This window comes from Nothobranchius furzeri, chromosome 7 (assembly GCF_043380555.1).
Source record: "Nothobranchius furzeri strain GRZ-AD chromosome 7, NfurGRZ-RIMD1, whole genome shotgun sequence".
Lineage (NCBI taxonomy): Eukaryota > Metazoa > Chordata > Actinopteri > Cyprinodontiformes > Nothobranchiidae > Nothobranchius > Nothobranchius furzeri.
In genome coordinates this window covers 23,836,791-23,849,562 of record NC_091747.1, presented here as the reverse complement: position 1 = coordinate 23,849,562, position 12,772 = coordinate 23,836,791, and the positions used below count along the sequence as shown (strand labels likewise).

Sequence of the window (12,772 nt, the reverse complement as noted above, 5' to 3'; positions counted from 1 at the left end):
TTGTGTTTGTGATGTCATCAGTGCGGTTTTTACCTGGGGAGAAACGTGTTTGCTGTCACTGCTTTTTAAAATTTCTATCTTCTTTTTTGTTAGAAAATAAATTAGAGTAAATTTTTAACAGCTGGGCTGTGATTGAGCTGCTGATACAGTCTCGCGCCAGCAGGGGGCGCGACTTCACACCTGGACAGCGGTTCTGGAATGTGGGTTCTTTCTCGGAATTTCCTGTAGACGCCTCCTCTGGACTCATACATGAGTATTTAGTTGCGGCAGCTTCGCGTTTGCAGCAGTTTAACTGTTTCATTGGCTTAAAAATCGTGAGCAACCCTTGCGCCTTGCGTAGAAGAAGAAAATGGCTGTTGAACTCTTTCTGGATCTTTTCTCGCAGCCCTGTCGCGCCGTCTACATTTTCGCAAAGAAAAACAACATTCCCTTCGAGTTCAGGAGAATTTCTCTGATGGATGGTGAGTTCACATCAGGTTGACATTCAACCAAAAAAACCCCTGCTCTGCTGGTTTTCTGAAAACTCCCAAAACAGCTGCAAACGCTTTACTCTCAAGTGTTACTTAATAATGTTCAAAACTAGGGACATTGTTGACGCAGCCATTTGAAGACAGGAGAACCGACGGCCAGTTACCCTTGACGGAGGAACGAACAAACACCATGCAGGCAGAGCCGGATTAAAGAAATGGACTACACTAGGCAGGCTGCATTTTTAGCCCCCCCCCCCCCCACACACACACACACACACACATCGATGTTATTTAATGAATTGAAATCTGAAACTTACCAAATTTACTTATAAAAGTTCATTCACATTTTACATAGCCTAGTCTTTGGTTACAAATTGGTTGTTTGTATGCCAAAATAAGTCATGTGTTGTATGTAAAATATTCTATCAGAATTTTTTTTTTAATATTAGTGATTTATACGTCATTACACAGCTGTATTAAATGCTAATAAATGATCCTCATCTTATCGATTGGGAGTGTCATTGTCATGGCGGTACCAGTAAATAACCACTAGGTGTCATTAAACTATGTAAACAGAGCAAATATGTGTCTCTTATTTGCTGTTTATATTTAATCACTACATTTAATTAAAAAGATTTTCTGCTAAATACAATAGCTTACAACATTTATAAATGTTGACAAATTAATCACATGATAGTGGAAAGACATTCAAGAATAAATAGATTCATTTGAATGGACTGAAGCATGTTTTAAAGGCGCAAAAACAAACTATAAACACGCAGCCTAAATTATTACAGTATAAATTTAATACAATCTATAATCTTAAAAGAAAGTATTTTAATAAAATGAAAACGTTATCTTGAGTTTTGATCTTGCTTTATGCTCATTCAGGCTGTTTTTGCCTCTGCTGAATCAGAAATTCGGTGTGAATTTTCTGAGTGTATTGTTTTGCTATTTGAACATTAATAAAATTATTTGACAAATAATTAATAAAACCAGCAACACTTACCAAGGAAACCATTTCGCATTCTCCACTCTGGGATAATCTTCAGCCTTCCAGCATCACAGGCCTCAATCACAGCAGAAACACGTCTGAAGAAATGTTCCTTGGTTAAGCTTCGGTTTATGTCTCCACATTTCCTCTGTGATGCAGAAGAATATCCAACATTTTGAGAGGGATGGTTTAGTGCAAAGTACTCACGCATCGTGTCATCAGTTTGGTACCACTGTAGGATCAGATGGGTAGCTAGTTGTTAATACCCTTTCTGGGTCTAGAGGCTCCTGTAAGACTATATTGGGCTCACTTCTGGCTGGCTGCTGTTCTTCCAGTTTGTCCTTCTGCGATGGCGTTGATGTCGACTGCGTTGGCGCTACAGCGTCTTCCGCTGCATTTCCCGCCGCATCTTCGGGTCGTGTCTCCTCCGGTTCTGACTTGGGCCCGGCCTCTGGCTCTGCTGACTCGAGCATGTTCACAGCTGTCGGACGGCTGCCCGAGCAGCCCCACAGAAACTTCTGTAACCCCCCCCCCCCCCCACTGTCTCTTCTTTTGTTCCTCTTCATTTTTTTTTTACGTTTTGCTGCACCCGAAAGCATCGTGAGAGTTAGCCTACTCAAAAACACCTGCTAGCTTTGTTGTGTCCCGCTCTGACTCTGCCCGCTTCTCTGACGTCCTTAATTGGGTGGCGCCTTAATGTGACGTAGCCAATGTAACGGTCTATGGTTAAGATAAACAGTGTCACTATTTTTAGTTAATTAATAAATATTGAAAGAAATTGTAGATAGGAGTGCTATCTACAAATTCTATCATAGGACATTTGTACATTTAGTTTTTAATTTATTTATTTTTAATTTTGTTCCTCTGTCTGGGCCCCATCCAGCCAATCAGGCCCTAGGCACGTGTCTACTTTGCCTTTGCGTTAATCCGGCTCTGCATGCAGGCACTATTCAGTATGTACAGGTGTTCTGGGAATGTAGCAGCACTGCGCCCTTTTATTCATGCAATCACATTAGTCAGTCACAGCTGTACGAGCACAAGTTGTTTAGTTGTGCAGCACAATCAACAAAGCTTAACACCCCCACTTGCTCTTATACAGTGAACTTATTCTCCATTATGACAAAATCTATTTACATTCCAAACAAACATTTTTTGAATCTATCCATCTTGGCCTTTGTTACAGGCTTTGTTAAAACATCTGCAACCATGTCTGTTGTTGGACAATACTCAACAGTTATCTTTCCATCACTCAGCATAGATCTAATAAAGTGGTACTTTATGTCTATGTGTTTACTTCTCTGTCGACAGACTGGATTCTTAGACAAAGCAATAGCACCTTGATTATCTTTTACAGGCACATAACACTCATCAGTCAACCCTTTTATCAGTTGTAAAAGATATAAACTCTCCTGTACTGTGGCAGCTAGAGCTATATATTCTGCTTCACACGTTGGTAACACTTTGCTGTTTCTTGGTTTTCCATGAGATAATAGAGCCATTTTTGTTTAAGCTAAAACAGTAGCCTGTAGGGCTGCGTCTGTCGTGATCTGAAGCCCAGTCTGCATCACAATAAGCTACAAGTTCAAGCTTTTCTTCACTTTTTGTATAGCACAGCTCTTGATTTATTGTCCCTTTTAGGTATCTTAACACGTGTTTTGCTGCTGTTAAGTGTTGCTCTTTTAGTTTAGACAGATACTGGGAAAGTTTACTAACAATCCAACATATTTCAGGCCTTGTACAGGTCATTACGTAGATCAAACCGCCAACCATTTCACGATACCTTCTTGCATCAACAGATTCACCTTCATCATCAAAATGTATCTTTTGTTCACACGGAGTAGACCTAGCTTTACAGTCAGACATAACAAATCTTTCCAAAATGTTTGTTATGAATCTCGTTTGGTTCATCTTTATCTCTCCTTTCTGTGTAAACTCAACACCCAAGAACGTTTTTAGTTTACCAAGGTCTTTCAGCTTAAACATTTTTGTCAACATTTCTTTTACTTCATCAAGTGACTTTGAATCCTTTGATGCAACAACCCAGGTTAACAGATGAGTTTCTGTTTGTTTACTATAAACACAATGATCTGCTTCATTCTGTATAAAACCACTTTTGCAAAGGCAATCATGCAGCATTTTATTCCAGTTCCTCCCAGACTGCTTTAGACCATATAAGGATTTGTTCAACCGACACACAAACTTTTTACCCGTGTCCGACTTGATTTCAAAGCCTTCAGGCTGTTCAATGTACACAGTCAATGGGAGCGTTCAGATACGCTGTTTTTACATCCATCTGATGCACCTCCCAAGTCATTCTGTGCAGCAAGCTGCATTAATGTGCGTACAGAAGTCATATTAGCTGTTGGAGAAAATGTTTCTTTGTAATCTACTCCTGCTACTTGACTATATCCTTTCGCTACATATCTGGCCTTATATGTCTCTGTTAAATATGCATTTTCTATAATAGCATAAACCCATCTGCCCCCAACTATGGATTTACCTTCCGGCAGTGTAGTTAATGTGAACGTATTATTTTCTTCTAAGGACTTCACTTCTTCTTGCATTGCCTGTGCCCACATTTCAGACTTTGATGAAGTGATAGCCTCCTTGAATGTCTGTGGAATATTTTTTAGCATTTTGTAACAATAATCGACATCAATTGATTCCTCATCTTCCTCCACTCTACATTCATAGTCATTCAGGTACTCTGGACGTTTCCTCTCTCTCTTAGGATAACGTGTACCTTGACTTCCTTTGGTCTGAATATTGTTTTTGGATTCTGAGGCTTAAGTTTCACTTCAGGATCTTGTTTAGTCATTGGCTCTTTAGATACAGAAGGGATAAGCCTCTCCCCAAATACATAGTCTTTGGTTAAAATCACATTCGTCTGAGTGGAATGTTCAACCACAGTCTTGGTTACAAACTTCACTAACCTGTGCTTAAGTACCTTTCCTGTTTCTGGGTAGTAAATCAAATATGCTGGGCTATTTCTATCATAGCCAACAAAGATTCCAGTTTCACTTCTGGAGTCCAACTTTTTCAATTTCAATTCTTTATTCAGGACAATGCACATTAATAAACAAAGAAGAAGAAAATATCATTTCTATAGCGCCTCTCAAGATAAAAATCACGAGGCGCTTCACAAAAACAAAAAATATAAAAAAATGTAAAAATATAAAAGCATTTAGAAAATGTTTAAAAATATATTTAAAATGAGCAAAAAATAAGCAATTGCGATTTAAAAGAAAACATGTTGAGAAAGAGAGAGAGTGAACAGGAAAGAGGGAAATCAGTGGATCCTGAGGAAGGTGGAATAGGTGGGGAGAGCAGAATAAAGAGAGAGAGGTGAAGAAGGTCATACAAAAGTCAGCTTGAACAAGTGAGTCTTCAGCTGCTTTTTGAAGGAGACCACTGAGTCCACTGATCTCAGGCTCAGGGGGAGAGAGGTCCAGAGTCTGGGGGCCACAGCAGCAAATGACCTGTCACCTTTGGTCTTTAGCCTGGTGCTGCACAACCAGTAGGCTTTGATCACTGGACCTCAGGGACCTGCTGGGGGTGTAGGGACTAAGAAGATCACCAATGTAAGATGGTGCTTGTCCATGTAAGGCCCTCTAGACCAGAACCAGGATCTTGAAATGAACCCTGAAGTTGACTGGCAGCCAGTGAAGCTGGAGGAGAAGCGGGGTGATGTGGGTGTGTTTGGAGGACTTGGTCAGAAGCCGAGCACAGGCATTCTGAACCACCTGTAGACGGTTCAGGGAGGTCTAAGCAGGTGTGTAACAGCTGCAGCTTAGACATCTCGTGGGGCTTCTGCATAAAGATGGTAGGAGATTCCTTTGAAGGAGCTCAGGATGTGCTGAAGAGGAAGCAGATAGAAGAGAAGAGGAAGAAGCAGAGCCCCCAGCACAGAACCTTGTGGGACACCATGGGTAAGGGAGGTGGTGGAGGACCTAAACTTGGAGAGGGCCACAGAAAAGGAGCGCTCAGAGAGATAAGAGGAGAACCACTCCAGAGCAGATCCTGATAGGCCTACCCAGTCTCTGAGCCTCTCCAGTAGCAGGTGATGGTCAACAGTGTCAAAGGCTGCAGTCAGGTCCAGCAGGACCAGAACAGAACAGTCCCCTGCATCACTGTGAGTCAGAAGGTCATTAGAGACCCTAAGAAGAGCTGTTTCAGTAGAATGAGCTCTACGAAAACCTGACTGGCAGGCGTTGCAGATTAGCAACATTAAAACCTGCCTACCTGGTTACTCCACATACATATTTCATGAGCATTTTTTAACTCAGAAGTTCCCCTGAAGGACTTAGTTGTTCGTCCTTTTATCAAAACTTATTTTGAGCCTGAGAGGGTTAAAGCGAGAATGATAACAGACCGGAAGCCAGTTCAGGGAGGCCAGAACCGGACTGATGTGGTCCCATTTTCTGGTCCCAGTCAGAAATCTGGCAGTGCTGTTCTGCACAACCTGTAGGCGGGACAGTGATGACTGACACAGCCCTGCATATAGAGAGTTGCAGTAATCAAGCCTAGAAATTACGAAAGCATGGAGTACCCGCTCCAGGTGGGCTCTGGACAGCATAGGCTTGATTTTTGCAAGGCGTCTCAGATGAAAAAAACAGGACCAGATCACAGAGTTGATGTGAGCATCAAATTTAAGTCCAGAGTCAATTTTCACCCCCAAACTAGTGACAACTGGTCACATCAACTTTCTCGATCCTGTGTTAAACATATTATTTGGGATGTGCAGGACACAGCTGCCTGGAGCACATGAATAATCAGCGCTCTGTTGCTCAAAAGACTCCCGGGTACGCTGACTGGCCAGAGGGTGAAACGTGGACATGTCTGGGGAAAAGAGGACGTTTGGTCACCCTATCAAAAGATGTTTAAATAAAGTAAAACAAATTTCAAAATCAACCAGTCAAATAAATAAATGATGTAATTTGTTCGTACGTCTGTGGGGTTTCTCTTTCTTTCATCAACATCCATATCCGTGTCTTCTGATTTCTGGTTTGTGAGTGGATGAACAGAAGCACTTCCAACAGGAAGAATGTAGAAAACTGAGTGACTTCCGGTTTCTTCTTCTTCTTCTTCTTCTTCTTCATCTTCATCTTCATCATCAGCAGCAGCAGCCAGTCAGTCAGTCATAGTCGACGAATGGCTGAAGATGAAGCTCAGGTCATTGATTTATTTTGGACACAGATGTTTTTAGGTCTGACCCTCCCTTCTGTTTCCATCTCATTGACACCTTAGGAATAGATGTTTGTGTGTTCTTCCAGGTGAACATTTTGGAGAGGAATTTGGGAAGATCAACTTGATGCGAAAGGTCCCTGCTCTTCGAGATGGAGACTTCTATTTGGCTGAAAGGTGAAATAAACACAAACCAGATTTAAACTGGTCTTTTCTCTGGACGTCTTACAATGTTTCCTCCCTCAGCATCGCCATCATGATTTATCTTGCTGAGAAGTTTGAGACTCCAGACTTCTGGTATCCGACTGACATCCGGCAGCGAGCACGCGTCAATGAGTACCTGTCATGGCAGCACCAAGGCATCCGCACGCACAGTTCCAAGGTGTTCTGGCTCCGGGTAAGTTCAAAGTTTAGTTTGAAAGTATTGATTTATGTTAATCTAATATACATTTATAATCTGTATTTATTTATTATCCTATTACAACTTTGGTAAACTCTGGAGAACAAACAGTTGTTTTATCACTGGTGAGCTCTTGGATAGAATACAGTGTGGTTTTATTTAGAAGTGAATGTTGCTCTGCAGGTTATGATTCCTATGGTGATGGGTGTGGAAGTCCCAAAGGAGAAGATGGATGCAGCTTTGGAGGACCTGAATTCCTCTCTGAAACTCATCGAAGAGAAGTTCCTGGATGACAGACCCTTCATCGCTGGAGATCAGGTGTCCCTGGCCGACATTGTCGCCATCGTGGAGATCATGCAGGTCATTCATATGGATGAATGGATAAATTCAGTCTAGATCTAATCAGAATTCATTCAAATAGTTAAACTTCCAGAATCAAGTCAGTATTGTTAGCGGTTGTGATTCCAGACTCCACATTAACAGAGCTCCTCCTCCTCTTGTTTCTCCATCAGCCTGTGGGTTCAGGCCTGGATGTTTTCCAGGGGAGACTCAAACTGAGTGCATGGCGTGACCGAGTCCAGGCTGCCATCGGGAAGGAGCTCTTTGACGAAGCCCACCAGGCCATCCTGGGAGCTCAGGAGAATGTTAAACTCCTGGATCCCACTGTGCTGCAGGCGTCCAAATCCAAAATCCTCCGGTACTTCATGTGAAGAGGAAACTGATACTATCTGAACCAACAGTATGAGATCGTTGGAACATCAGGCTCACAAAAGCCCGTTTTTAAAATTATTTTTCAGTGCAGTTTTACTTTGCACAGTGTTAATCATCTGTAACATCTCAATAAAAATGATTTGACCTATCTGTCTGCTCCAGACCAGACCCTAAATATTAACAGCTTGCTCCGATTGAGAAGTAAATGCAGTGGTTTAGGCTGTAAATACAAAAGGAAATAAATGTCTTTGTCACAAAACAGGCAAATTCTCATCGTTCTTAATGTCATCTGTTGTTGAGGAATGATGGAGACGTTAGTCGTTTTGGTGAAATCTGGGAAAACTAAGTGGAATCTCCTAGAAGAACCAAAGGTCTCAGAACTGCGAGTTGCGATTGAGTCTCAGCTACAAACTCTAGTTTAAGCTTTTTTTTTTTTTAACTTGATGTGTTTTTGACAATTAGCTGTGGCATCCATTTTTGTTTTGTGAAATTTTCATTTAATCCTTTGGAGGCAGGCGTCGCAGATTTGCAACGTTAAAACCTACCTACCTAGTTACTCCACATACGTATTTCACAGGGCTGCCAACTTTTGAACATTTCAAAGAGACGGGGTCACGGGGTTGGGAGCGGACTATTCGCCGACGGTGGGGGGGGGGGGGGGGGGGCATTAATATTGACTTTATTTATTTCTACTCTGTACGGAAGAGGATTAGAACCACTGACAAGGAAAAGAAAGAGAATTCTTACTTTTTTCTCAGAATCCTGACTTTTAACCTCGGAATTCTGACAGGGAATTCTGGGGAAAAGGTCAAAATTCTCTTATCTCTTTTTTTCTTTTCAGTGGCTCTAATCCTCTTCCGTACCTCTGACTTTACAGAGGGAACTGACCTTTGTTTAATACAAATTTTCTTTTCGTGTGGAAAATTTAACATTCAACTCTCCTGAACTTCTTCACACTGTCTGTCTGTCTGTCTCTGTCTGTCTGCAGTAAACAGTTATAGGAACTTTTAATTATAATGAATGTAAATGATTTAAATTCTGTCTAGGGGTGGGCAATATCATGTCATTCATAGTATTTCCAGTTATTATTTCCTGCCAAGAAAAAAATCTATCATGTTAAGCTAACTTCATGATTTAATTGCATCCACTAAACAGGATTATGTTCATGTGTTCATCAGCATGATGTTATTGAAGTTATCAAAGCAAACATGGCTGGAATCAGTTTTACATGTAGTCTGTGTATCCAGGTGTGTGTGTTGCTGTAATGAGTGGATGTCCCCGCTGTGTGACTAATAACATTTACTCTATTCTATTATATTCATATCAGCCAGTAGGGAAAAAAACGTTTGAGGAATTTTGGCCCTTCCAGTCTTCCGTACCAGTACACATTGGTGAATTATTATTATTTTTTTAATTTAGGATATTGGTTCGTTAACAATACAGTCAATATACACAAATGACTCAATATCCACTATGAAGTACATGAAAACAGTATAAACATAACAAAAACATACCAACAGATTCAACGCCAGGGGTTACTGCATACAAATTATGAAACATATGAGAATGATGATCGAAACAGGAAACAATACGAGACATGCAACAGAGTATGAATTATGGAAAGATTTGAAATTTCGAGCAGAGACTTAGTGTCTTAGTGGCTTTGTTATTGTTCGAGGTGGAGATTGTTTTCAAATAAAGCTTAAGCTCTTTTTTCAAGACACAAAAGGAAGGTCTTATTTTTAACACTTTACATTTATGGATGTAAAACTTGGCCAGCAATATGATAAGATTAGATATGAACAGTTCATTTTCCAAATCCCTCTGATAGTCTAGAAATCCAAACAGAACATTATGAAAATGTAATACAAAGGTCTCATGGATATGGTCCAATACAGACGCCTTGCCATAGTTTCCGAGTGTGTTCACAAGTCTAGAACAAGTGGTTTCTGGGTGCTCCTTGCAGAAAGTACAGGATACATCAAAGTCTTTAATGAATCTCCCCAGGAATGTTTTAACAGGATAATAGCGATGAAGGAGTTTGAATGTGACTTCTTTGACTTTGTTTTTAAGCAAGTATCTGTTAGGAAGAGTCCATTCTTTTTCCCACGACAAGTTCTGAACAAGTGGATTCCATTTAGGGAGAACATGTGGTACAGAAACACAATCAGCTAGAAAAAGGGAGCGAATCTGCTTATTTGGCCGCAATCTCGATAGAAAACAAAGTTTCCCTATAAATGTGTCACTTGGATCAGGCAAAGGGGTCATGTTAGATGGTGGGGTGGTACAACTTTTGAAAAGCATAATAACACCAGATGGAATAGCGTCGAAAACAATAGCAAATTCTTTAGGGGTTACAGGAGTTTTATAATGAGAAAGAAATTCTTGATAAGTAAATAAATTTCCTTCCTTATTAAAGAGCTGATTGATCTTTGTAATGCCATTCCTAAACCAATTGTCAAAGAACAAGGATTTCCTTTTGTAACAGATGTCTTTATTGTTCCATATAAGGTAATTATTAGGAGAAAAGTTATGCTTATAAATTAGTGACCAAGCCAATAACATTTGTTTATGAAAATTTGAGAGAGAAACAGGTATACGTTCAATATTGTAGTTGCACAGTAAGATAAATTTTAGTCCACCCAGCTTAGAAAAGATTTGATGGGAAATGATATTCCACATAGACATAGGGTCTTTTAAATAATGTTTGATCCAATACATTTTGAATGTGTTGTTTAAAATATTAAAATAAAAAAAATTGAGTCCACCATTTTTGTAATTATTCATTAGTACAGATTTTTTAATATGAGTTTTGTTCTTCCAAATAAATTTATAAAGCATCTGATCAATTTCTTTTGTAACTGTTTTATTAACGTCCAAAGAAATAGCAGCATATGCAAGTCTGGAGATTCCTTCCGCCTTAGCGAGTAGTATTCTACCTTTTAATGAAAGGTCCCTTTGGAGCCACTGGTTAAATTTTTTTTTGGTTCTTTCTAATATTGGGGTAAAGTTCAGGTCACCTCTGTCTTTTTGTTTTTTTGTTACAACTATTCCTAGGTACGTCACTTCTTTAACTGGAATATTGCAGATGGAGGGTAGCTCACAGTTCTTGACTGCCATTAGTTTGCATTTATTTATATTTAGAGAAAGGCCCGAAGCTTTGGAAAAAACCTGAATAACATCAAGAGCGAGGGAGATTTGAGATGAGTCACGTAATAAAAAGGGTCGTGCCATCAGCCAGTTGACTAATAATGACTTCTCTATCTGCAATCGATATGCCTTTTAGGTTGCTCATTTTGATATGAGAGGCCAATAATTGAGTAGCCAGGATAAATTAATAAGGACTGATAGGACATCCCTGACATATCCCACGATTTAATTGAAACCTAGGACAGGGGCGGATTAAGGACTGAAGAACATCCGGGGCTTAACACACGTACACACACACACACACACACGTGACACGCACTAGTCAACATCATATATGTCTTGTACCACATAATTTTTAATCTGAAGCTACATATTAAGCATTTTTAGGGCAGAGTATTGTTCCTGTTAGTGTTTAGTGTGAGATGATAGTAAATATTCCCTTTCTTTCTCCAACAACTTTACCTGATAGTAAGCTAACTTTAGGCAAACCAGCAGCACAACAAATATTTTCAAATAAGACTCACAAACCTGAGTCAACACCAGTCTCATCAAAGCTGGGGTTCTGTCGTCGTACTTTTGGTCTAAAAAACGTCCTGTCCATCTTCACTCATGCGTTTCAGGCAGAGAGTGTAGAAGAAGCCGGCTGCTGAAGGGCTTCTTCTTCAGTGGTGGAGGCTCAGGCAGGCTGTTTACAAACTACTGCCAGCTGCTCCCTCTCTGTTGGACTTTGGTACTGCATGTTACTTCCACGATTTAGATCCGGGGCTTTCCATGAAACATCCGGGGCTTCAGCCCAAGTAGCCAGGCCTAACGCCGCCCCTGACCACGTCTTATCTCAGTAACAAACTCCTCATTCTGACTTTAAATGTCATAATTATCACATGTGACCTTTTTGGGTCAGGAGTGCAGCTGCATGCTTTCACAACCCAAAGTCACTAAAAGAACCAGCTGTGGTGTGTGTGTGTGTGTGTGTGTGTGTGTGTGTGTGTGTGTGTGTGTGTGTGTGTGTGTGTGTGTGTTACCAGGGTGCTCCAGGAGATGGCCGTCATCCTGTTGTGGACCCCTAAATAAGAAACACCAAATTCTAAGTTAAAAACACTGAATTCTAAATTTAAAACACTGAATTCTAAATAAAAAACACTGAATTCTATATAAAAAACACTGAACTCTATATAAAAACACTGAATTCTAAATAGAAAACACTGAATTCTAAATAAAAAACACTGAACTCTATATAAAAACACTGAATTCTAAATTTAAAACAATTAATTCTAAATAAAAAACACTGAATTCTAAATAAAAAACACTGAACTCTATATAAAAACACTGAATTCTAAATAGAAAACACTGAATTCTAAATAAAAAACACTGAATTCTAAATAAAAAACACCAAAATCTAAATAAAAAACACTGAATTCTAAATAAAAAACACTGAATTCTAACTAAAAACACTGTCATCATGACATGACATGACATCATGACAACATGTCATGTCATGACACTTGACATTATGACATGACATCATGACATGATATGACCCACCAGACAGAGCTCTGTGATTGGCCCACCAGATAGAGCCCTGTGATTGGCCCACCAAATCGATAGAGCGCTGTGATTGGCCCACCAGATAGAGCTCTGTGATTGGCCCACCAGACAGAGCTCTGTGATTGGCCCACCAAACCGATAGAGCAATGTGATTGGCCCACCAGATAGAGCCCTGTGATTGGCCCACCAAACCAATAGAGCACTGTGATTGGCCCACCAGATAGAGCTCTGTGATTGGCCCACCAGATATTGCTCTGTGATTGGCCCACCAAACCGATAGAGCACTGTGATTGGCTCACCAGATAGAGCTCTGTGATT

General features: G+C 40.2%; 1 protein-coding gene across 2 annotated transcripts; it reads left to right on the top strand.

Moving 5' to 3' along the window:
* Positions 1-197: 197 nt before the first annotated feature.
* Positions 198-8,018, top strand: gstt1b (glutathione S-transferase theta 1b). Of its 2 annotated transcripts, none has more exons than XM_015977085.3 (5): positions 198-461; positions 6,738-6,825; positions 6,895-7,045; positions 7,232-7,408; positions 7,561-8,018. In XM_015977085.3, the coding sequence occupies exons 1-5, from the start codon at positions 350-352 to the stop codon at positions 7,756-7,758; spliced, it is 726 nt and encodes a 241-aa protein (XP_015832571.3). In that variant the 5' UTR covers positions 198-349; the 3' UTR covers positions 7,759-8,018. The 2 variants fall into 2 exon arrangements, with proteins under 2 accessions (XP_015832571.3, XP_015832572.3); XM_015977086.3 differs by lacking the exon at positions 198-461 and adding an exon at positions 6,611-6,636 and having other exon boundaries at positions 6,718-6,825.
* Positions 8,019-12,772: the final 4,754 nt, after the last annotated feature.